Genomic DNA, 25,281 nt, shown 5'->3' on the forward strand with positions numbered 1-25,281 from the left:
TAGAAACGTACAAACCAACCTTCACTGTGCCATTGTCCTGATTGGTCCGTTTGAATTTTCAAACGTCTTCCGTATTGTGACATACGCGCACAGTGGACCAATTAGCATTTGAGCGCCGCCGGCGGTGGGCTATAAAAGGGAATCAGCAGCAAAGCTGCTCATGCTCAAGAAAGATGGCACGAACCAAGCAGACCGCCCGTAAATCCACCGGAGGGAAAGCTCCCAGGAAGCAGCTGGCCACCAAAGCTGCCCGTAAGAGCGCACCAGCCACCGGCGGCGTGAAGAAACCTCACCGCTACAGGCCCGGCACCGTGGCCCTCAGGGAGATCCGTCGCTATCAGAAATCCACTGAGCTGCTCATCCGCAAGCTTCCCTTCCAGCGCCTGGTCAGGGAGATCGCTCAGGACTTCAAGACCGACCTGCGCTTCCAGAGCTCCGCCGTCATGGCTCTGCAGGAGGCCAGCGAGGCTTACCTGGTCGGCCTGTTCGAGGATACCAACCTGTGCGCCATCCACGCCAAGAGGGTCACCATCATGCCCAAAGACATCCAGCTGGCCCGCCGCATCCGCGGAGAGAGGGCTTAAACTGACCTGAGACCAGCGTATAATCAAACGGCTCTTTTAAGAGCCACAAACTGGGTCTGAAGAGCTGCAGTCCTGTTACACTAATAGTCAGGTTTTGAAAGCATTATAAAATGAAGTTATGGTAGATAAATACTGCGCACCCCCAAAAAAAATTCAGATTACCTCATAATACGACAGCACCGCATGTTTCATCCTGGAGTCAAAACTGCGGCACATTAAGAGCAGATCACTTATTTAGAAACTCGGGGGTCAAATTGTTGTGACACGTAAATCAGGTCTTTGTAATGTGTTTAGCCAAACTGATTAGTCGATTACAGCATGAACAAAGGATCACTCTCAGTAAGGTGGGTGGCTCTGAAAAGAGCCGTTGTGTTGGGAGGTCAGAGCAGATTTAGCCTCCGAAGCCGTACAGAGTGCGGCCCTGCCTCTTCAGAGCGTACACCACGTCCATGGCGGTCACGGTCTTCCTCTTGGCGTGCTCGGTGTAGGTGACGGCGTCCCGGATCACGTTCTCCAGGAACACCTTCAGCACACCGCGGGTCTCCTCGTAGATCAGGCCGGAGATACGCTTTACACCGCCACGGCGAGCCAGACGGCGGATGGCGGGTTTGGTGATGCCCTGGATGTTATCGCGGAGAACCTTCCGGTGGCGTTTGGCGCCTCCTTTGCCGAGCCCTTTACCTCCTTTTCCGCGTCCACTCATTTTCTCGAAGCCGTGTAGAAACACTGAAGGCGGACGAACCGGGTGCGTTGAGGTTTAAAGGCGTTCTGCGGACGTAAAAGAGAACACTGTTCTTCCCGCCAATTTTAAAGGACAGACAAGTCAGAAACGTTAGAATCGGTGTTTTGACCGCCTAATTTGTATGAGTACAATAAAATGCTCCATGCCCCTTCTGGAGACCACAAAACAAGGGCTTTCTTTAAATAAAGTGCAGTTTCACATTTACCTTTATTTTATATTTAACGTTTTCCCAGCTTCAACCTCAAACCTCTACCTAAAAAAAATCGCTGAAAGCTGCAGTTTGGTCGTTTCGTGGGCTCCGTTAACAGCACGTCTGTCATTAAACAGACTGCACAGTGAGACTGGAGGGCCGCTACTGTCAGAGTCACATTTTAAAATATTTAAGAACTTCTAAAAATATACAGAGTAAAATATACATAGTAAAAAGCAAAATCAGAAGTTTAATTGTAATAGATTTCTTAATGTAAGACATTTAATAGTTTCAAAAATGTATTAGAATAAAGAGGAACGTTAAGACTCGAGCTCTTCAGGTGGAGTGGGTGGCTCTTAAAAGAGCCGTTACAGGTGTAAAATGTTGGGGTGGGGGCTTATTTTGCCTTCTCGGTCTTCTTGGGCAGCAGCACCGCCTGGATGTTGGGCAGCACACCACCCTGAGCGATGGTTACTCCGCCCAGCAGCTTGTTCAGCTCCTCGTCATTGCGGACGGCCAGCTGTAGGTGGCGGGGGATAATTCTGGTCTTCTTGTTGTCGCGAGCAGCGTTTCCTGCCAGCTCGAGGATCTCAGCGGTCAGGTACTCCAGCACAGCGGCCAGATACACCGGAGCGCCGGCGCCGACACGCTCAGCATAGTTCCCCTTCCTCAGCAGCCTGTGGACACGACCGACTGGGAACTGAAGCCCGGCCCGGGAGGAGCGAGACTTCGCCTTAGCTCTGGCTTTGCCGCTTTTGCCACCGCGTCCAGACATGCTTTCGTCTTCTGCTAACAGCTGAAAGGAAGTAGAATGTTTATAGCGAAATCAAGGCTTCCTTATATTGACGCCAGCGGCTTCTTCCTGATCGCTCATTGGACAGCCTGCGCTTCGGCGGGATGGTCCAATCAGAAATAAATACGTGAAGTTAGCGCAGCTGTTTGAATGGTTTATAACCAAGACTTCAGATAAGATAAAACTTTAATGATCCCACGACGGGGAAATTTGCGCATTACAGCAGGTCAGTACAGAGAAAAAATGAAAAGGATGAGTAAGAAGAAATAATAATAAAATAGAATAAAATAAAATAAAATAGCAAAAAAAAACTATACTATTCCCTGAAATGTGAATTAAAACGAGTTTACTTAAAAATACACACCTGACACATTAGTTACACTAAAATAGTTTTTTGAAAGTGTTTTAATTTGTTTTTTTCCAATAACCAGGTTAAAAACATCACATTTATTCATAAAATTACAGATGACATGAGGACCAAGTTTATTATAGTGACATAGAGCTAAACTAAAACTGTGTGTGATACAGCTTTAAAAACAGACTTCTGCAAAAAAAAAAAAAGAAAGAAAAAAGAGAGAGAGAAAGATATAAATGAATTGAAAAAAAAGGACAAAAATGTTTTTAGTTTTTTTGTGTTAAAATTAATCATCAGGAGGCTTTGGTGTCCATGTTAACTGAGACTGGGACATCTACATGACAGGAAGTGTTGTTTGTATTGTAATGCTGATTTTGCACCTCACAAATACCACACACCTTATAACAGGAAGAAAGTAAAACAAACACTGAGACTAATAAAATCTAAACTGAAATGAACAAACCTGCTCTGGGAGCTAGACTCAAATTAAACCCAATATAAATAATTAAAATGAAAAATAATTAGAAACTTTAAAGGTATAACTGATCAATTACTGATCAATTCCGTGGCCTCCATTATTACAAATGGTATTTGTTTGCATTAAATAGAATATAAATGTAATAAAAACTTATTCTTTAATGTTTGTTAAATGATGCTACCTCCACAGGTACACAAAACCTCTGACGAACACACCTCTGATGCTGCAAGACAAAATCCTCATTTCCCTTTTTTGTTGTGTGAAAACAAAAATACAGAGCTTTACAGAAGCTTCGTTTTCAGTGACCTGAAACAATGATTGAAAAGCCGCTTTTTAAAAAAATACCCATGCATGTGTGGACAGAGCCTGAAAGATGAATAACTGCTGTATATGAATAGTTTCAGGTTTCTTTGCTGAACTTTGTTAAAGATTTGGAGCCAATCTGCCAGAAAGGCAGAGTGAATAACTGCTGCATGCTGCTTGTGCACCCACCTCCAGGAGCTCCCTGTGGTTTTCAGAACAAACCAGATGCATATGGATATTTTTTTTTTATATTATTATTGTTGTAAGTGATTCTCCAGGTTTAATATGTATAGCCTATACACTGAAAAAAAGTTTTATAGTAATGTGACCTTTCACCTTATCCTCTTAATTTTGCTGTCATTAGCTGCTAGTCCTGGCTGTGGATTCCAAATTCTAAAAGACAAAAGTCAGAGAGAAAAACAGAGAAACTAACAGAGAAAGAAATCTCTAAAACAAGCAGGATGTCATCGTGTTCAGGCCTGAGGGCTGATTGCTGTACCTGAAGGACAAAAGCAGATTGCAGCATGCTGGCATCTTTACAGAAATTTGGCAGCATTATGTTTTATTTAGCAGCAGAAGACAGAGGGTCTCATCTCTGCTTATGTGGTTCTGTTGCCTTCATCAAGATGGCCTCCAACTCACACTGGGGCATATTAGCAGCTGAGGGTGAAGTGGTGGGAATGAGCATCTCCAAATGTGAGACCATGGTTCTCAGAAGGGAAAGGGTCGAGCAGCCACGCTGGATTGTGGAGAAGTTGCTGCCAGGAGTGGAGGAGTTTAAGTATCTTGGGGTCTTCTTTAGAAGTCTGGGGAGAGTTGAGCTTGAGATCAACCGACAGGTTGGTGCCACCTCTGCTCCAGTCCTGTGTGGTGAAGAGAGCTGAGAGCCGATCTTCATACCTGGATCCAGTTTTGCAGGTTTGTGGTAACTGCTCACAAAGCAACATCATAGCCTGCAGCTGCAACTCTTTACGACTCAAGGTTCACCAACTCAACTTCATCCAGCTCAGATACAAATACCTGCTCCCATCTATGACCACAAGCTGTGACCAAAAGAACAGACACGAGTGCAGAAATGAGCTTCCTCTGAAGGACCTGTGGGCTCCCCCCTCAGTGATAGGATGAGGAGTTTGGTCACCTGGGAAGGTCTCAGAGTACCACACTGAAAGGAGCCAGTTGAGGTGGTGCTGACATCTGACCAGATGGGCGCCTACTAGGTGAGGTGTTTTGTGCGTGTCTTACCAGGAGGACGCTCCAGAGCAGAACACGTATTTTCACCTACACTTTACAAATGTTCCTTTCAAATGTGTCCCATTAATAATAATAATTAAAAAAAAAAACAATCAGAAAAGTAAACAGATGTTCCATCTATCTGTTTTCTTCCTCTTATCCAATTCAGGGTCAGGAGGCTGGAGCCCATCCCAGCTGTCATAGGGCGAGTGCAAGGCACACCTGGACGGATTGTCAGCTTGTCGCAGAGCTAACACAGAGAGACAGACAACCATCCACACCTATGGGCAATTTAGAATCACTAATAAACCTGATCCCACTAAGTGCCTGTTTTTAGACTGTGGGAGGAAGCATTTGCTGTGAGGCAGCAGTGTTAACCACCAAAGCTGAAGCTTAAAGGAACTGATGGAAGAGCACCACCAGCTTAGTTTGAATCAACACAGGAAACCTCACCATGCCCGGCCATGGAAACGATCTACAGATTGAAAGCATTTTCTCCAATCTGTGGGTGGTGGTGCCGTTCTTAGTTGGTGGAGCAATTTGTCAGGTTAATTCCAATAAACAAATGTTATTCTCTTTAATTTCATAAAAAAAAACGTTATTGTAATGAAAATGTAAAGTTAAAGTAGCAAAAAGCAACCACATATGGTAAAGGATTTACACCTGTTTGTAATGTTGATTGGCTAATTTATATTAATAAATATTATTAATTTATGTTGATGAGCTGCTCTCAGTCTCACTGTGAGTGCACCTCCTCACACACGGAGTGGAGCAGACAGGAGGAGGAACAGAAGCTTAATAAGTTCAACAGAACTGAACTTTATCTGTCTTTAAAGCTCTTGGGAGCCCTGGTGTCTGACAGTAGAGTACAGTAGAGCACAGTAGAGCAGGGCAGAGTGGAGTAGAGTTGAGTGATGGAGCCTTCCCAGCATCTTCCTGATTGGCAGGGAGATGTCGGCCATCTTGGATTGTAGCGGGGAAGAAGGATTGATGCGGTGAGCTCCTTTTTATTGCTTTAATTTCTTTTTTCGGCAGTTTCGTATCTGAGGCTCCTTTAAACGAATCTCGGCGCGTGTGCTCACCACACAAAACCGGGCGGTGAAGGGGGCAGTGGGGGCAGCGCGGCTCTGAACGGCGCGCTCCGCTTTCGGTGCTTTTTGTTGTTGTTTTGGGGGCTAACGGCGGCGGCGCAGCAGGCCCAAACCCGGACAAAAGCACACCTGCCCGTGCATCTCCTCATCGCCCGGCTTTCTCTCGGCATAACAGCATCCACACCTACGTTACGGAGCCGGTAAACGGAGATTGAACGACCTGAAGCTTTCCCGTTTGTTGCTTTTCGACATTCATGTAAATGAGCAGCTAGCTTAGCTCTCATGCTAACAGCCCCATTTATTCTTATGGAAGAAGCTGCTAGCCTGGGTACGCTGCTCAGTTAGCTAGCAGTAGCGTCTGATACATTTTCAACGTTTACAAAATAACTACAGCTGATAGCTGCTGTTTCCCGGGGCGCTGCAGTGAGAGCGGCACATAGCGGGATCAGACGGCTCGTTTAGTGCAGTCAGAAAACGCAGCTGTCGGAATTATCGCTAATCAGACAGATTAGCGGAGCTAGCGTTAGCCTGTGAGGCTAACAGTAGTCGTTTTTGCGACACTGCTGCGCCTTCAGCGCTGCTTTGAGACGGAACAGGCGGACAGCTGAACCCGGGCTCCAGTGGATAAAGAAAAGTTTGGAGTTTGTAAGCTCGTCGTGAAACATCAGAGCCGTATAGGAGGTCAGCTAACCGCTGTTAGCTGGACTGCACCTGCGTTAGGAAGTGTTGGGTTATCTCTGACATTGCTTTGTGTATCACAGGAAGGTTTCCGCCAGCTTTGAGACAGGATGGAAATCTGCAGGTACTTTCTGTGACATTTGTATGCGCTGATGTGCAGACTGGCTTTGCTCAGCTGCAGATGTTGGCAGGTTATCCTCATAAACACCAAACCTCTGCTGTGGGGCAGCGTAGGGCATCAGCGTGGTGAAGTTCTTACCGTGAAAAGTGTCCCTGCGGGAGTTTTGAACCCAGCAAAGGTTTTTAACACTGAAACTAGGAAAACAAAGCTTTCAGAGGCTTCAAGAGGGAGTTTGTGGTGGTTCTACTTGTTGTAGTTGGTTCATTTTCTGTTGATGTGTTAAACAGTGGAAGCATACAGTCTGCGCTCCTGTGTCTGTCTTTGTGATAGAAACCTGTCCTGGGAACAATGAGGAGCTGTGGCAGGACTAAAACCTCTCAGCTGCACATGTTTTTGTCAGTGTTTTAGTTCGGAGCTGTCCTTTAGTGCCTGTTTTGGATGCTTTGACCTTCAGTTCATCTGTTAAATTGGGTCCAGTTTTGTAAGGTTGTTTCTAAGTGTTGTTAAAGCAACATTAAAGTCTACAGCTACGCCTCTTTCCAGCTCAGGACTCACTGATTCAACTGTTTCAGCTTCTTATCAGTTTCTCCTTTCCCTGCTCTCAGTCTCACTCGGAATAAAACAGGGTACCTTTTGCCTGTATCTGCCTGTACTCAATGATACTTTGTTTTTTCCAGTGCTCTGCTCACTCTGAAATACAACCTTCAAAATTTTCACTGATAAAGTAAGCCTATACTTCTGAATTGAAACATTTTACTTATTTATTTAAAACATTTTACACACCACAGAAAATGAAACTTTTGTGTTTTGATCGTGTGGTTCCTCAGATTAGACACATGCTGCAGTAAGTGCAATAAAAGCCACCTGAGCATTACTGTCCTCTGAGCTTTTTAGTTGTGTTGACTCCCTTTATTTAACTGTTTGATTGAGGATGCACTGATCTGTATTTGGATCACACGTCGTCTCAAAAGCCTGTAGGTCTGACAGCGACCTGATCAGTCTTATTCTGTCCTTCCTTTGTTCTGTGTCTGGAGGCTGGAGGAAGTTAACAGCAGTGTCAGCAGTTTAAAGGTATTTCACACCTGCTACACCAGCAGCTTTGCTGTGGTGTTGTTAGCTGGATTAATATCACCTCTGTTCTCCATCACTGCTCCTCTGTGTGTGTGAGAGGAGGTTCATCACAGTGACACAGAGACACCAACAGTAAAGACTCTCACTGACCTGAAATCAGACAAGAGCAAATAAAGAATTTATTATTTTGATAATAAATAATAATTCACTAACTTCTGTTCTTGGATATGTTTGTCACATATTTTAGTTTGAAAGTTTCAGTGAAGCCTGATATTGTCTTACACGAGGTGTCTTCCTCACAGTGAGGAGTACAGCTTCTTGCTTTAACGCTGGTATCAGACGTGCACTCTGCGTCAGCTCAGACTCAAAGCCGAGGTGTGAGCAGCCGACACGCAGCACAGCGTAGAACTAAGATGAATACCTGATCCAGAGTTTGGAGCCTGGATTGGACCAATATCTGCTCAGTGCGTCTTTACTTAGAACCATCTGAAACTGACTGTGTTAGAGTTGATATTTGTTTATTTTAATAAATTTCCTTTAAAATAGGAAACTTAAAAAAGTTGCAATTAAATAAAATCCAATTCTTGCAAACGTAGTTCCTTAATGAGAGTCTGAGCACGTTCAGAGTTTATGGTTTCCAGAGTTTTTATTAAAAATGAAGATAATGGCTTCTTTACAGGTGTGACAGGTCTGACCGTTTCCTGTCGTCTCGCTTCCCAGGTGACACGCGGCATGTTTGGTGCTAACCGGAAGAAGTTTATGGAGGGAGGGATAGAGAGCGACTACGGGGACGACTCCAGCCTCTACTACAGCCAGCAGTCCATGTTCCCTCCTCACCGTGCAGACAAAGACGTAAGTCCGGCACGCTCAGGAATCACTGTTGGTTTGTTGTTGTTTACTAAGAGCTCCACATCTTAGGGTCTAAACATCAATCACAAACTTAAAGCTTTTTATGGGTCTGGAACATGTGTATAACACAAAATGGCTCTTAAGTGTCCCTTAAAAAGATTTCAACTAGGTAGCCATGGCGTTATGTTTCATCTACACGTATGAAAACCAGTATCCTCATGTAACGTTCCCTAATGGCCTAAAGCCAACTGGAAGTTCACCATTGATGACGATGTCTTGGTGCCATGTTTGGCACTTTAAAGGTAGTCATTCTAAATTTAAGATGGTTAACTCTGGAAGGTTGTAAACTAACGTTATCAGACTGTGAAGAGACAGCCGCTCTGACTTTATATCCAAAACATATACGTTGTACCGCAAGTCGCTTTAGCCTCCAGTCTGGTCCAGCTGGAGAGGAAGAGGAAATGTTTAAGAAGAGGCAGATGTGGAATTGGACAGTAAACTCACAGAAAGCCACTTTTATCACCACCAGAAACAGCTCCCCTATAGAAAAAAAAGAAGATTAAAACAGGGTTGATTTTTATGGCAGGAGCCAGCTCTGAAAGGATTAGATGAACTTAAAGGTTCTCCCAGACTAACGCCATCTGAGGAGATGAGAGTGTATGAAGCAGCTTGAGCAGACACAGCTGCTCTCCCTTTTCAAAGCTATTTTGTCTCTGCGCTCTTTTCTTCATCCTCACTTTGTCTTCACTGTTCCTGAACGCAGCACAGAGCCCCTCCCGGCTAACACATGGTTAGTGAGCACGTACCTGTGTAGCTCTAACAGAGCATGTTCTTGGCAGCTCCTCTGTGTGTTTTTGTGGTTTGGAGGAGAGCAGCTGCACTCTGAGCTCTTTGTCTGTGTGTTTCCTCTTCCTCAGATGCTGGCGTCTTCCTCTGCCTCCTCAGCGGGTCAACTGTCACAGCTTGGAGCCAGCTTATATGGCCCGCAGAGTAAGAGCGACACACTCTGACCCGTTTCTGCTGAATAATGTGGACTCGTGTTACCCTGATGTTATCAGAGTAAACGTGGGCGAGTCCAAGCTCAGGATGATAACGTATGAACTGCTCCCTCTCTCTGTAGGTGCTTTGGGGTTTCCCATGAGAGGCATGAACAGCAGTGCAGCTCCTCCGTTGAGTCGCAGCGGGTTGAACCAGTCTGCTGGTCAGCTCTCCAGTACGCCCAATGCTGGCTCAATGCACACGCCCCCCTCACCCAGCAGGTACCTCATGCTCACAGTGTGCACTGATTCTTAAAGCTTCCCACTGTGTGTTTCCAGCTCATCACAGCTGCACCCGTTCTGCTCATTCTGCTGATTATAATTATTTTTGGAACAGCTCACTCATATTAAGCACAGCTTCTAAACTCTGTCGGCGTTCCTGCTTCTACTTCAAGTCTGCAAACTTTATTTATCTTCCTTTAAAACCACAAACTTCCTCCTGCAGGGGGATCCTGCCCATGAGCAGCCGGAGCGTGCTGAACCACAGCCAGCAGGTAGGGGGTCCAACGGGGCAGGCAGGTGGGATGGGAGGTGGAGGAGGTGAGAGGGGAGGCGGCGGCGGTGGAGGGAGGAGTGGCAGCATGGGGAGTCCCAGCCGGTCGTCACCCAGCATCATCGGGATGCCCAAACAGCAGCAAGCGCGGCAGCCGTTCACCATCAACAGGTAACTCACATCACTGTGGTCCAGACTTGACCTTTGACCTGACCCTATTATAGATACTTGATGACTTAAAGCAATGACTGTTGAAGGGATGACTGTGGAACATTTCAGCAGTAGTAGAAGATCATCACTAAGCACCACTGCAGCCTTTGCAGTGGATCAGTGTTAGTTTCGGCTGCTGCCTTTTTGTTTTTTTGGAGCCAGAAGTGACCAAGTTTGGACCAGAGAGTGGAGTGTTATCAACTAATGCTGGCTAGCTTGGTTATCAGACTGTATGGGAGCATCACACAGACACAGATACCTGCTCCTAATCACTACATCCAAATAAAATCCTAGAATTTCATCCTCCCAAACTGGAGCTCAGACTTCCTGGACAGTCTGTTAGTACAATTAACCGCAGAGCAGCCATATTATTGGTCAGGTCACTGCATTAAGAACAGACAGCCAGCAGCTACACCTCCCTGTGTCACCATCCACCTGTCAAAAGAGGCCACACCCCTAAAAAATTAAAACTTTAAGCCTCAATCCACTTTAAAGAGGTGAGTTATAGACACCCCCCCCCCCCCCCCCCCCCCCCAATACAGCTGTTATGAAGGGGGAAATTAGCCACAGAGACCGAAGCAGTTTCTGTATCTGCTGCAAACGTGTTGATTTCTGCTGTAAGGTTTTAACATGTCAGTCGGGGCTGACTCACTGCTGGCGCCTCTGCTGGACTGCAGAGGAACTGCAGCTTCATTTTCAAGCCCCTGAGGTTGTCTAGTCTGAATATGTGTCTTAAAAGGACTCAGGATTATTGCTTTAGCGCAGGGATCCTCAAATCCAGGCCTCGAGGGCCTCTGTGTCTCTGCTTCAACACACCTGAGTCAAATATAGAAGTCATTAGCAACAAAAAGTCTGTTCGGTTCATGATCTGATATTAGCTAAATATCCTCTAAAGCAGGGGTCTCAAACTCCAGGCCTCGAGGGCCAGTGTCCTGCAGGTTTTAGATGTGTCTCTGCTTCAACACATCTGAGTCAAATATAGAAGTCATTAGCAGGACTCTGGAGAACTTGACTGCATACTGAGGAGGTAATTCAGCCATTTGATTCAGGTGTGTTGGATCAGGGACACATCTAAAACCTGCAGGACACCGGCCCTCGAGGCCTGGAGTTTGAGACCCCTGCTTTAGAGGATATCAGATCATGAACCGAACAGACTTTTTGTTGCTAATGACCAGCAGGTGTGTTAATATAAAATATTAGAAACAAGAAGCAGTCTGAGAGCTGCAAAGCTTGATCAAAATTCATTCAAAACTTTTTGAGCTCAGACAGACTGACACACACCAAAAACACAACCTCCTCAGTGGGGTTAATGAAGATGTGTTGTTACAAATGATTCAGCAGCATGTCGAGTAATGGAAATGAGCTGAGGGAGAAATGTTAAGTTGATTAAGTTGAAGTTAATAGGCAGCACAGTTTGACTGTGTGACAGAGAGGCGGGGAAAGCGTTTGTGTCCATTTGATTGTGTTTTTGGTCATTGTGCTAATGTGGGATTCTCCCCTCAGTCACATAAAGCTGCCTCACAGCTCACTGAGGTCACCGTTGTCTTTGGGTGCTGCCGGCAAAGGATGGGAACAAACAGAACAGCACGACAAATGGAAACAAAGGGACGTATCGCCTGTGATCAGAATGAATAATTAACAAGTCATTTTTTTATTGTATTAATGGGTACAGCACACCAGCTGTTCTTGTAAAAATGTATTTCCTGTCCTTTCAACCTTTGCTGCTTTAAGTCACTTAAATCTGTGAGTTAGTTGCTTTGATCTGGCCGATCGGGTTTTTAATCTTTTCTAAATTACACGTTAGACAAAGATGATCAAAGTCCTTCAGATTTCTACAACAGAACAGTCACACCTGCTGAAACCTGTTTTTAAATTACATAAATGATTTTTTTTTGTTGTTAAATTTTGTTTAACCTGACAAAGATGACATCATCAGTCCTGACGCTGGTTTCAGGAGTCGTTAGTGAGACTCTTGAGTCGTGTATATTCAGGAATTATTATTTATGATTTTTTTACTAGAAACCATAGAGAGGAACCTCATAGTGGCAAAAACCTGTATGAAATCATTTATGTTGAACAGATATTTGTGTGTGTGTGTGTGTGTGTGTCAGTATGTCGGGGTTTGGAGTGAACAGGAATCCAGGCTTCATGAACAACTCGATATCCAACAACATCTTCAATGGCACAGGTAACAGAAGTGAATCCTGAGTGAAATCACATCAACAAAAACATTTTAAATCTGTCAGCAGCTAAAATCTGTGGTCATGTGACCTCCGTGGGTTCGTTTCAGACGGCAGTGAGAATGTGACGGGGTTGGACCTGTCGGATTTCCCGGCGTTAGCCGACAGGAGTCGGAGGGATGGAGGTTCAAATCCCACCCCGCTGCACAACCCGCTGACCGGTCGGGCTCCCTACGGTAACATTTTATTTATGCAACTGTTACTTGTGTTGAAATATATTTTCCCCCCTCTTCTTTTTTTTTTTTTATACTGATGTCTGGTGGTGTGCTGCTGTAATGCACCTCGAAGCTTTAATTAAACAACAAAACAGAAGAAAATAGCTGAAAGCTGCCAACAGTGCAGCAGTAAAGACAGCTGCAGATGTTGAACCCCTGTCTGATTTTAAAGTATTTTTGTTTTAGTGGCAGCATGTGTAGAAATCAGCACAGTGTGTATAATATACAGTGTGTATAATATACAGTATACAGAAAATAAATGATACACCTCCAAAGTTAGTTCCTGATCAGTGTGTCTGTGCGGTTCATTTTGTCTGTTGTGTGTTTGCTGATGTTTGGTGTGTTTGTGTTTTACATTAATGTTTCATGACTGGTCCATTTCTCCAGTTGGCATGGTAACCAAGCCGTCCAGTGAGCAGTCGCAGGACTTCTCCATCCACAACGAAGATTTCCCAGCTCTCCCTGGGCCAAACTACCAAACGAAAGACCCCACCAGCACCAGCGAAGACAGCAAAACGGTGCTCATTCTGCCTCTTTCTTAATCTGCTTCCTGCTTCTTTAACTTCCCAATTTTCCCTCATTTTTGCCATCTGTTGCCATCCGATCAGAATCTGAACTCGTCGGGAAAGTCCTCCTCCAACTCAGACGGTCCAAAGTTCCCTGGTGATAAGAGCTCGGCACCGAGCAACAACAACCAGCAGAAGAAAGGGATTCAGGTGCTTCCTGATGGTGAGACAGTTTATTTCCAGCAGATAATCACACACAAGCTGATTTCTGTCATGTTTGAGAATTTCCCTGAGCCTGGTCCTGCTGGAGGTTTCTTCCTGTTTAAAGGGAGTTCTTCCTTCCCACTGTCACCAAGTGCTGCTCACAGGGGGTTCGTCTGATTGTTGGCCTCCTTTCTGAAATATTGTGTCATCTTTACCTTTATGGTGTAAAGCAGCTCGAGGCAGCTGCTGCTGTTGTGAAGTGGGGCTGCATAAAAACTGACAGAAATTGCAGTGAGATTCTCATCTTTGTCCTCTACCTGCTTCCCTTTTCTTCCTTTTTTCATTTCAAATATATATCCATCCATCTTCTTCTGCTCACCCAGTGTGGGGGTGGGGTGGGGGTGATGGAGGGAGAGGGGTCCAGTTTCTGTGTCAGGCTGTTTATTTCTGCTGTAAAGTTGGACATTTTAAAGGGGAGTCCATGAGGACTGACAGCAGATTTCAGGTTAATCCGTCCTCCTGTGTTGTCTTTGCGTCCCAGGCCGAGTGACCAATATCCCTGTCGGCATGGTAACAGACCAGTTTGGAATGATTGGCCTGCTGACGTTCATCCGGGCGGCAGAGACTGACCCCGGCATGGTCCACCTGGCACTGGGCTCTGACCTCACCACGCTCGGCCTCAACCTCAACTCGCCTGAGTACGACTGGCACACGGAGACATCAGCATCTTTAGAGTTTCTGGTTTTCTAATAAGCAGCAGCTGAACCTGATCAGAGTGACCCGTTGCTGTTCTCAGACTCAGATCCTGTTTCTCTCTCTCTCCGTCAGGAATCTCTATCCTAAGTTTGCGTCTCCGTGGGCGTCGGCGCCGTGTCGACCGCAGGATATAGGTGAGTTTAAGACCTGAAGCAGTGACTGAGACTGTTTACTGTGAGCATCGTTTCCTCGCAGACTCCCAGGTTTTGGCACTTCAGCATCCCAAAGCTCACAAACGATTTCTGGAATTTTTTTTTAACAGTTATGGAAAACTCTGAAGGCTTTCTGCCAGTCTGACAGATCACAGCACTGATGGTGAATTTTAAAGAGTCCTCTGAGGCGCCGCAGCCTCTGCAGGCTCAGACGGCAGGATTTCTTCTCTGAAGTGTTTGCAGGGTCAGAAACTCACATTCAGACTCTTTTAGGGATGCCTGAGCACACTCCTGTTAGTGCCCCCCCCGACTGTAAAACTCCACAAATGATGGCCAGTAACCCCCTAGATCACCTGATTACGTTTTTTTCCATAATTGGGTCAAGGTAAAATAAATAAATAAAAATCTGGTCTTTGGCCCTCTGGAGTTGACGGACATGCTGGTGCATCCAAATGATCCTGTCAGTTTAAGATGATGTAGCAGCAGGATGCAGCCTCAGCGAGTCTCTTTCAACTTGTATTGAAAGTGCAGACTTCAAACTACGCACCAGTTTTTAAATTGTGTTGATAGATGAGGTAAAATCAGAATTATGATCAATATTTTACACCATGCTTTTTCCTGTATATTGTCCTCAGTGAGATGAGCCTTTGTGCAGGAAGAAATGGTAAAAACAGGATCTTTGCTAGCAGGAAGTGCTGGTGAGCAATTTAAAAAACCATCCCCTTTCCTATTGGTGGAAAAATGCTCCACATCAACCAATCAAAAAAATTATATGGCAACATGCAGCGTTTGGTTGCTGAGGAACAGGTGAAAGACAGATATTGATGGTGAGTTTTGAAATTTGACAGATTTTAGTGTGATTGGAGTGTGTAGTTAGTGTGTAGTTAGTGTGTTGTGTAGTCACCAAAGGCAGGCTCCTATATACACTGTCTTAAGGTGTACAACAGGAAGAGGGACACACCTGGAAGTGTCAGGCCTGTGATGGCGCCCTCTGTCTGTGGGGACAAGAACTGTTTTTGGAGCAGCACAAATAATTTGTGGCATCTTATTGTGACACCTGATTGTCTGTAAATAGCTGTACAAAACGCACCTGAGGCTCTGCCTGCATTTAATGCAAATAGTTGTATTTAACTTTACAATTTACATTTGTGTGTTAAGGTATGAAAATTGTTAAGCATGTTTGTGGTTTTCACAGTAAAAGAAACCAAACTTTTTTCTATGCAGAATTAGGATTGTGCGATATTGACAAAAGAATATCTTGATATTTTCTGTAATTTTGACGATGCCACTAAAGTTAGCTGAGTGTGTGTTTGCCACCTTAGCTGATGTGGGTTTGTCTTGGACAGCGGGCTCCTGAAGCATTTCATACTCTGTGTGGTGGTTTGTTCAGAGATGATGGCACAGGTTAGTTGTTGAGCTATCTGTAACGGCAACCGCTTTCTTACTGCAAACTGTCGTCTTCTGATCAGCGTCAGTCTGTTCAAATCCAAACCACCTCCACGTGAGTGAAGACGATCCTCACCTAGGAATTAAATCTAAGGTTCACTCTTCCAGCTTTAGCTGTGTTGTTTATGCTAGCACACAGTATGGGCACTCTCAGTGCGCACACAGCAGCCTATACTAAAGCATGAAGTAGTGAACGTGTGGAGCCGAGGTGTTTTGATTTTTGTTTTTTCCAGTCAGTAGCAATTTGATAACGTCAGCTCGCACATCGTTAAGATATTATCGTAGACGATTTATATCGCATATTGTGTGGTTTTATGTCCAATGTGTTAATGCAGTATGGCTGTACAGTGACACAGATACAGTCTCCTTGGAAACCCATGAATGTTGTCCCCAGACAGCCAATCAGGAGGAGTCCAGTCCATTACTAGAATCACATTTTCACAGCGTGCCCTGGAGTCCCACAGTTTAGCTTTTCTCTGAGCTCTGTCTGTCAGCCCCCGCCGCGCTCAGCATCAATAAGCTCCTCCTCCATTTCTGATTGTCGGTGGCAACAGGAGAAATCCTCTGTAGCATGAAGCTAATTTTTCTCCAAAGGTGGAAGTTTTTAACTCGTGAATGCAGCTTTACCTCCAGGGTGTATGAGGTGTACCTCCATCAGCTCCATCAGCAGGAGTTTTTCTGCCCCCGTGTGGGCAGAGTGTGGTAATGCACCTTTAATGCTGCATGTTAGTTTTCCCTACATATAAAACATTTCAGTGCCCACCAAAGAAAAATCACCAGGAAAGTATCAGTTTTAATAAGCAGAATATACTGAAGCTTAAAATGTTTTTTTCTTTTTCAGACGTCCAAATATAGGAAAACGGTCCAGAGTCTGTTCAGTCTGGTGCTGCAGACTCTTCCTGTTAACTACATGTAATTTTTCCTGTTAATCCCTTTTTTGCTTTTCTCAGTATAGTTTTTTCTTTTCCTGCAGACTTCCACGTCCCCTCAGAGTATTTAACCAACATCCACATAAGGGACAAGGTACATCCTTCAAAAGACAGCCCAAAGGTCCTTTTCATGATTTTAATGAGACTGATCACCTGACAAAGGTGTCTGTATTAATTTCACTCTCTCCTGTACAGTTAGCAGCTATCAAGTTGTCTCGGTATGGTGAAGATCTGCTGTTTTATCTCTACTATATGAACGGAGGAGACCTCCTCCAACTGCTGGCTGCTGTAGAACTGTAAGAGCACCACATCATTACTGCGGTCTGATCGCACAGTAACTCAGGAACCACAAACAAAACATCTTTAAACAAATCAGGATGTTTGCGGCACCCTTTCTCTTAAAGTTGTTCGTCTTTTCCAAAGTTATTAAGTGTGATCGTTTATTTTAGAACCATTTTCCCTCATCAGCTTCTTTCCTGCTGTTAACGCCTTCAAAATTACCACCTTTTAATAATGTGCTGACACAAAACACATCGTTCCATATTCAAATGTCTCTGTAACAGTTTTTAATGACTGAGTCCTTTTATAAGAAGCATCCAGGAAAACTGCAGACTGTCTGAAACTGTCAGAACTTCTCTTTGAGTTTATGAAGGTGTACGAGATGTTTGAAGAGTGTGTGTGTGTGTGTGTGTGTGTGTCCAGCTTTAACAGGGATTGGAGGTATCATAAAGAGGAGCGGGTTTGGATCACTCGAGCTCCGGGGATGGAGCCCACGCTGAAGACCAACGCCTACGAGAGAGGGACCTACTACTTCTTTGACTGCCTCAACTGGAGGAAGGTGGCCAAGGTGAGTGCGCACGCACACACACGCACGCACACACACTGTAGCATTTTTTTAGGCTGTCAGGATGTTTGTGAAGACAGGTTCTGGATAGGAAAATGTTTCCTGAGGTTATTGAAGTGTTTAATATCTCCTGATAGACTTTAAACTTGGTCATATCAAACGTTTTACTCCGCAGTGGAAAAACGCTGATTCAGAATTTGTTTGATTTTTAATTAACAGATTAAAGTTGGTGAATAATGATGCCTTTGAAACCAAGCCAGGACTGCAGCAGAACATCTGCATCCAGATGTGCTGTCCTCCACTTTGTTTCAGACCTTTTCATTCAGTGAGGCTGGCTCCTGCAGCTCTGTGCATTTACTCACTGATTCCAGACACAGCTGCAGACCTTCAGGGCACAGATCAGGAAGTCTTTGTCTGGATATCTGCTGCCTTCTCTGAAAGCCTCCAAAGTTGAGTCATTAGTAGCTGTCGGGCTAGAGGGACTCGCTGATTGTCGGAGCTGCTGGTTAACACTCCAAATCTGGGATTTCAGTGTGGACATTTAGTTTGGTCCTTTTTCAGCGTCTTCTTCCTGGAATATGATGGAGTTTGTCTCTGCCTGAGAACAATTTAACCCCCATCCTCCGTCTTCCCGGTGCTAATCTGTTCATATTAGCTGGTTAGGCTAATGTGTCAGCTAGCCCAACTTCAGCAGCCCTCCACGTGTTTGTTCTGTCTCCATTTGCACCAAAGTTGTAGCAGAGCTGCAGGTTTTAGAAATGCTTCAGTCAGAGCATGGTGTATGATGTTTAGAAGGAAACTGATTTATAAGTAAAACTTTACTGGATCTGCTTTAAGTCTGCATTTTTATTCCAGTAAAATAAAAGTCTGAGTGATATTTTGAAAATATCAGCAGAATATGACGAGCAGACTGCTCCGTAATAAATTCCCACTTTCTCCCTCCTCCTCTTCAGGAGTTTCATCTGGAGTACGACAAACTAGAAGAGCGACCTCACGTTCCCTCCACCTTCAACTACAATCCTGCCCAGCAGGCCTTCTGATTGGCTCTCCCTCCTCCTGCCTGCCTGCCATTGGCCCTCCTGACCCCGTTAGGTTTTTCCACCTGCACACACTGAACAGGGAGGACGTCCCGGCTCCTGTCCTCTTCTCTGAACAGACTTCATTGTTTTATCTTTTTCAGAGTTTTGTTCCTTCTTTACCTCATTTATTATTATTATTATTTTTTTATTTCCCACTTCTCCTCCATCAGTTTGATTTGGCTGGTCTGTTAAGTGGAGCACAGACACAAGCACTGCAAATAAGTGTCCATCTGATCGAGTGATTCATGTTTCTTAAGAATCGACTATTTTTGTCTCCAGAAGCTTTTAAGAAAACCCAGATTTTAACCCAGGAAGTGATCACCTGTCAGGATGGATAATTATTTCACACCGTGTCGCAGCTCTGAAACATTTTTCACCCTCTCTTTATCAGGTTTAACCTCAGCATTACAGATCAGAACACATCATCGGACAGTCAGGAGAGGAAATGCAATGTACATTGTAGCACTATTTCATAATAAAAGAGGAAAAAATATCTTTTTTTTTTTTGGTTTCTTCGTGTTATGAAGCGGGTTTAATTTAAACAGACAGGTGAGAGTGCAGCAGGTGACGTCATACTGCAGGGAAATCTTTCACAAGTGGATACAAGTACTGAAACTGGCGTCAGTCATTTACAAATGAAAGGCTGAAACTGTCTCATTTTCTTTTTAATAAACTCTTTGATACATGGATTTGTCCATGCAGAGGTCAACTTTAGAATGATTAAATTATTCTGGCTCTTACTTTGTGCCATATATAAACATAAGTACAGTAAAGGGGGTGAGCCTGTGTGGCTTCATTTGACAAGAAATATGTGCATTTCTCTGGAGTTCTTCTTGATTCAATAACTAGAAAAATGTTTATTCTTGAGTAAATTAAACTCCGTTTACCATAACTGCTGATTGGGCTCCGGGGAAAACCTGAGTGGGTGGCACCAAAAATTGTTCTAAGCAGGAAAAATCCTGTAAAATGCCAACAGGGCTGCAGCGTGATTCTGAATGTCTCTGTGTTAGCCTGCCAGGGTTTACTGTAAGCTCACAGCTCATCCCACTGTCGGCTTATCCTGAGAATAAGTGGGCATAAAAAATGAATATGATAGATCAATAGTTGGATAGCTGCTCCTGCTGATCATCTGTGTGTCTATAAATCAAGGAAATCACTTTAAAAACCTTTTTAGTTTGCTGTCGTGTCCGTACATCACAGTAAGTTCAGGTTTGAGTTTTGTAGTTAAACACATTCTGCTGCTTGTATCCACTTTTTGAAGATTAGTTACTTTCTGCACTGAAAGATCAGAGAAGTGTTCACAGTTTGCCATCGAGCGGCGGTCAGAGCGGTGAGGCGGGGTTTGGGGTTTAGTGAGGTAACCCGAGGTGTAACCAGCGCACCATCAGCCGCCCCCGCCCCTTCCCATCCATGATTTTATTCTAATTTTACCCCGACTTTAAACACTCCTGCTTTTGAAGCTTCCTGTTTCTTCACCTTTAACATTATTTTCTTCATTTTCCGCCTGGTAACAGTCAACCCAATCAGATCCTTATGGTACCACCGCCATACCTGTAAGCTGAATACAAAGCTGCATTCAGGAGCTAATTAGCATAGCTTAGCATAAACACTGAAAGCAAGTGGAAACTGCTAGCCTGGCTCTCTGGAAAGTCCCCATTTAAACATGTTTTAATTTAATCTGTAGAAAACAGGAAGCAGAAAAACTGTAAACTCTTTTTCTGCTTCATGTTTTTCTGTTGGGACCAGTTTACTCCAAGGAAATTAGGATTTTTACATTTTTAATGCCGCTTAATGTAATTAACGTCTTAATCATGAGTGGTGCTTTTATGCTAACTGTTGAAGCCCATGTCAGTCTTTATGCTAAGCTAATTAGCTCCTTGCTGTAGCTTCAGAAAGTGTCGCTGATCTGACTTTGAAAGTCTTTCCTTTAAAACTTCATCACAAAACAAAAATCATCCCAAAACCTTTATTTTAAGGCTCTTTGAGTTTTCCTTTAAATGCCCCCAGGAGGCGCCACTGTTCGGTTATGTACACGTATTTTAAATGCGTGTACATAAACATGAGGCAGCATTTTTAGGAAAAACAAAAAGGGGTAAAACAGAAAAGAAACCCCTCCCTCTTCAGCTGGCCGCCACTTAATGATGCAATACTCTCATTTCCTGTTACGGAGCCGGTTTCCAGGGGACCACGCCCGACTCCGCCCACCTAGGAACAACAATCACGGGAGGAGGGGCCAGCTCATTCACACTGCAGCAGCAGCAAAGCCAAGGACACGCCCACAGACCCGTGTGACCTGTCTGAGGAGTTTTGATTGGAGGATGAGGACTGAGGCACTTGGCCGTTGGCTGTTTTATTAAATATGGCAGCTAGTGTTTTAATAGAAAAAGAAAAAAATAAATATTCTGGTAATGAAACTGAAACGTGGCTCCTGGGTGTTTATTTTTTAGTTCTGTGTTTATGAACAAAAACTTCCACTTCAGCCTCTCAAAGACGTTTTGTTGTCAGAGCATCCCTAACTTAAACTCAGCCAAATGTAGTCAGGTCCATAATTATTGTTATATATGAAATATTTATGGTATGTGTAAAGATGGCTGTAATTCTTAAACAGTTAATGCAGTATTTTCCTGAAACCCTCAGATTAAAGCTGAGGTGGAGTACACGGTACTTCTGGACCTTCCTGTGGGTTACAGTGAGTCTGTTTGTGGGTCTGACTAACCTCACAGGTCTCACCTGGTCGACCTGGATCTTTATCTTACGTTGCATTTTGTCCTGTCAGTTTACTGCTGAATATTTGTATTTAAAAGTCAAATACAGGATTGCAGCTATATTATTATCTATTTAAGATCATCAAACCAGCAGCCTCCTGCTCGCAAAGCAAACGTGTTAACCACTATGCTACAGCACCACAATTTACAAACTTCAGCTCCACTGTATTTCAGATGGTGGCTGTGTCCTCACCTGCTGCTTCCTTTCAGGACTTCCTCAGGTGAGCATACTCAGAGCTGACTGAACAGGAACCACGGTCGTGTTTTTCCACGTGATTATTCTCTGCTTTCTGTGAACGTCGTCTCTCTGCTCCGGTTTGTTTCTGGATCTTTAGCAGCTTCATTTAGCAATGGCACAACAGCCAGAAGGCGGTTCATCCACAGGTGACCTGTAATTGCTGGTGACCTGTTAACAATCCACTGAGACTTCTATTACAAACAGGAGAAAGCCATGCAGGTTCAATATAACCAAACGTCAGACTCAAACTGAGTCAAACATCATGCAGACGTCATAATATGAACCGTGCTTGGATGTAACAGGTGCAGGTAAATGTGAAAGGGTCAGAGTGCCACAGTCCCGAGACGTAACTCTGGCTGTTTATGAAGGAAGTAAATTATTTTTTAATCCCTGTCTGCAGAGCTGCTAAATGGACCTCAAAGTTTGACTGCAGTTTTGGGTTTTGTCCACCAGAGGGAGCCGTGTGTCAAAGGAAGACGAACAGGAAGCCCGCTCTTCACCGTGGAGGTCAGTAAACCAATTAATCTATAAGTTATCAATAAAAATAGCTAAAGTCTGTCATTCAGTACGTCCACACAGTTAAAAGGTTCATGTTAAATAATTTGAAGCTTTTTCTTCAGCTGCAAAAACTCAATTCTGTCATCAGCTAATCAATGAATTGACTTTTCATTGCAGCAGCTGAACGTGTGATGACTGATGGAACTGAAGAAAGTGAAGTTTGATGGAGACATCAACCTGCAGGAAGAAGATGGATTTATAACCCGGAGGTAACTACGCACCCTGTAAACGAATAAAGAAAAATGAGTGTGAAGAGGTCTGTGTTCAGTGTCTGTGATCAATAGTTTTTGATTACTTGGAAAATTGTGGAATCAATCTCAGCGTTAAGCATTTAATCTCAGAACCAAATCATTCCTGCTTCTTCTCTGGTTTAATATGCTTCTATATTTTTATGTCACTGCCATCTAAGAGTTATGTAACCAAGTAACAAAATAAAGTGAAACAAAGAGTGTGAGAGCGAGTGGGTGAACGTGAGAAGCTAAAACTTCACTTCATTTGTTAATTAGCTCATTTCTTTTTTTACTAAAGCAGAAAAAAATTCCATCAAGCTGATTCCTTAAAGAGTCGCACAACATTAACCGAGAACGACGTCGTGACTCCGTGTTTGCTGTCTCTGACCTGCACACAAAAACTGCACAAACAGCAGAAACATTAAAAGGTGAGCGGGTGCAATTATTTGTCCTATTATTGTAAAACAGTCGGGATGTTGGGAAAGGAGCTAACTTTGCTCTGCTGGTTTCATTAAGGCTGCAAATAAGAAACATTTTCATTTTTAATATTCAGTCTTTAGTAAATTAAGTTCAGTTTCATGAAGTCGCCCTGCGGCTGATAATAACGTGAAGGGCAGAAAGATTATTGACACCTTAAATCAAAAATGTTTGTCCCAAATAGACTTTTTACAGTAATTTGGCCACATGAAGCAACTTTATTAGTCTTTATATAATTTATTGAAGTAAAATAACCCGTGCCACTGCAGTTCTACCAAAACCACACAAAACTTTATGTTTACAGCACATTTCCTTCCACCTCAGACTGACAGCACTAAAATGTAAAACTTAATAGATGTAAGAACGTGAATCAATAAAAATACCAATTCAAAAATCAATAAACCAGTAAAAATGATAACAAAAATCATAATTTAAAACTAAAAAAAAGAGGACTAGAAAGACAATTAAATAATGATTATTAGAAATTAAGATTAACAGAAATTCAGTAAAATTATTAAAACCTATGGATGGATGGCTCTACTCATAATTCCAACCAATAGAAAAAATAAATAAATAAAGGGGCCCAAGATAGAGCCCTGTGTGGGCTCAAATGCTAGTGAAGCACTTGTTAATAAAGTAATGAATAAATGGTAGAACTAGCTAGCTAGCTAATTACAGCTAGAAATGCTAAAAGTAAAAATCAGCGTAAAAAATCAACAAATGTTTCATAGCTGCTGTATCACCTCATTTCTATTTTTTCCCATCTCATAGACTTTAAAGAGATTATTAAACAATTATACTGATTAATTTAAAATAATATTTTAGTATGAGAGCTTGTTTTTGTTTGAGGTGCTCTTTCGAGGTACATCAATAATTGGAAAGACTTCTTTGAACAGTCTAGTAGGAATGGGATCTAATAACATGTTGCTGGTTTGGAGGAAGTAACTATTGAAGTTAACTCTGAAAGATCAACTGGAGCCAAAGAGTCTAAACAAATACCAGCAGTGCTGAAAGCAGCCGAACATGAAGAATAATCTTTGAGATGGTTATGAATAATTTTTTCTCTAATGTCTAAAATTTTATTTGTAAAGAAATCCATGAAGTCACTACTAGTTAACGTGAAAGGAATACTCGGCTCTACAGAGCTCTGACTCTTTGTCAGCCTGGCTACAGTGCTGAAAACAAACCTGGGGTTGTTCTTATTTTCTTCAATTAATGATGAATAGTAAGATGTCCTAGCTTTACGGAGGGCTTTTTTATAGAGCAACAAACTCTTTTTCCAGGCTAAATGAGCATCTTCTAATTTAGTGAGACGCCATTCCCTCTCCAGCTTTCGGGTTATCTGCTTTAAGCTGTGCACCTTTTGAACCGCGCTGTGACGGTGAGATACAAACATGCTCCGATTCTGGTTTGTGTCACCAGAAGTTTCTGAGTGTTTGAAGACAAGTTCTCATCTTCCATACAAACTGCTGGTGACCACAGCAATCTGCTATCCATCAAAGCAATCAGGAGGAGTTTTTTGGTGCAGCACCCTCACATTTGTCCTGTGACCGGGACTTTAACCAGGACACAGTGGTTTGTGATTTTTAATTGATTGCGCGTTCATGTTTAACCTACAAACAGACTCATTTCATCAGGACGTTTCACCAAAACTTCCACCTGAAGTGAGTCCAGTGGATGGACTCTATCTGCAGGTTCCCGGTACAGGAAAGAAGAAACGGAAGCTCGGTGCTTCAGAAACAGACTGAAGTGAAGTTTAACACCTCACAGATTTTCAGATAAATATTTCTGATGTGGTGTTTTTAACAGCAGAAGGAGCCCAAACAGGAAGCCGTCTGACTCTTTGTGTTCTGCAGTAAAATCATGTCTGCAGAATCAAACCCCGCGTCCCTGCTTTCAGCGAGGCCGCCGTCGGCTCCATAATGAGGGATATTACTGTGTTGATGGTGGGATTTTCAGCCAAATGTTGCCTCTGCAGCGGCTTGTTGCGGCCGCGCTGTTTTGGTGTTATTTCAGGACAGCTGGAGCAAATACTCTGCAGCCTAATCGCATCATCTGAATGTTGATTTCGGTCACAGGATGGCCTGTTTTTTTTTTTATTTGTTTTATTTCCTGAAAGTCCAAATCTCATCCACAGAGGATGCCAACTGTCGATGCAGCCTGCCAAACGTGTAACGCTGCCTCGGTCTGAGTTTAAATCTCAGATGTGAATCGAGGCAAACTTGTTGAAACTATTTCAAACAGCTGCTTTCTGCTGCTGCTGGTTTGAATCTGCAGAGGCACGCGGCCCGTGTTCTTCCTCGCTGATGTCCGTTATTATTGGTAATCTTTTGATCTGCAGAGATGATAATAATCCTGCCACATGCCTCTCTCTGATTACCAGTGCGTAATGCTGAGCCTTTATTCCCGACCCTTTC

General features: G+C 43.6%; 3 protein-coding genes and 1 pseudogene across 4 annotated transcripts; 2 read left to right on the forward strand and 2 right to left on the reverse strand.

The window, feature by feature from the left end:
• The first annotated feature begins 173 nt into the window (after positions 1–173).
• On the forward strand, positions 174–625 carry LOC115773386 (histone H3). The gene has a single exon (XM_030720095.1). It carries the CDS (start codon positions 174–176, stop codon positions 582–584), a length of 411 nt encoding a protein of 136 aa, XP_030575955.1. The 3' UTR covers positions 585–625.
• Positions 626–915: 290 nt separating this feature from the next.
• LOC115773387 (histone H4) lies at positions 916–1,287 on the reverse strand. The gene has a single exon (XM_030720096.1). The coding sequence runs from the start codon at positions 1,285–1,287 to the stop codon at positions 976–978; it is 312 nt and encodes a 103-aa protein (XP_030575956.1). The 3' UTR covers positions 916–975.
• Positions 1,288–1,836: 549 nt separating this feature from the next.
• LOC115773384 (histone H2A-like) lies at positions 1,837–2,390 on the reverse strand (annotated as a pseudogene).
• A 3,106-nt stretch (positions 2,391–5,496) lies between these two features.
• On the forward strand, positions 5,497–20,976 carry LOC115773375 (CCR4-NOT transcription complex subunit 2-like). 2 transcript variants are annotated; one of them, XM_030720080.1, is made up of 15 exons: positions 5,497–5,670; positions 8,357–8,488; positions 9,403–9,475; positions 9,606–9,744; positions 9,968–10,186; positions 12,337–12,413; positions 12,516–12,641; positions 13,068–13,198; positions 13,289–13,409; positions 13,932–14,088; positions 14,219–14,280; positions 16,718–16,794; positions 16,869–16,969; positions 17,376–17,520; positions 18,471–20,976. In XM_030720080.1, the coding sequence occupies exons 2-15, from the start codon at positions 8,369–8,371 to the stop codon at positions 18,555–18,557; spliced, it is 1,635 nt and encodes a 544-aa protein (XP_030575940.1). In that variant the 5' UTR covers positions 5,497–5,670; positions 8,357–8,368; the 3' UTR covers positions 18,558–20,976. The 2 variants fall into 2 exon arrangements, with proteins under 2 accessions (XP_030575940.1, XP_030575941.1); XM_030720081.1 differs by having other exon boundaries at positions 5,504–5,670; positions 16,718–16,767.
• The last annotated feature ends 4,305 nt before the right edge of the window (positions 20,977–25,281 follow it).

Source organism: Archocentrus centrarchus, chromosome 23 (assembly GCF_007364275.1).
Source record: "Archocentrus centrarchus isolate MPI-CPG fArcCen1 chromosome 23, fArcCen1, whole genome shotgun sequence".
Lineage (NCBI taxonomy): Eukaryota > Metazoa > Chordata > Actinopteri > Cichliformes > Cichlidae > Archocentrus > Archocentrus centrarchus.

Bases quoted from the DNA above. Each gene is read 5' to 3' on its own strand.
- LOC115773386 (XM_030720095.1), top strand. From the start codon at position 174: ATGGCACGAACCAAGCAGACCGCCCGTAAATCCACCGGAGGGAAAGCT.
- LOC115773387 (XM_030720096.1), bottom strand. From the start codon at position 1,287: ATGAGTGGACGCGGAAAAGGAGGTAAAGGGCTCGGCAAAGGAGGCGCC.
- LOC115773375 (XM_030720080.1), top strand. From the start codon at position 8,369: ATGTTTGGTGCTAACCGGAAGAAGTTTATGGAGGGAGGGATAGAGAGC. The intron at 9,476-9,605 runs GTAAGAGCGACA...CTCTCTCTGTAG, and splicing joins CAGCTTATATGGCCCGCAGA to GTGCTTTGGGGTTTCCCATG. The intron at 12,642-13,067 runs GTAACATTTTAT...CCATTTCTCCAG, and splicing joins GACCGGTCGGGCTCCCTACG to TTGGCATGGTAACCAAGCCG.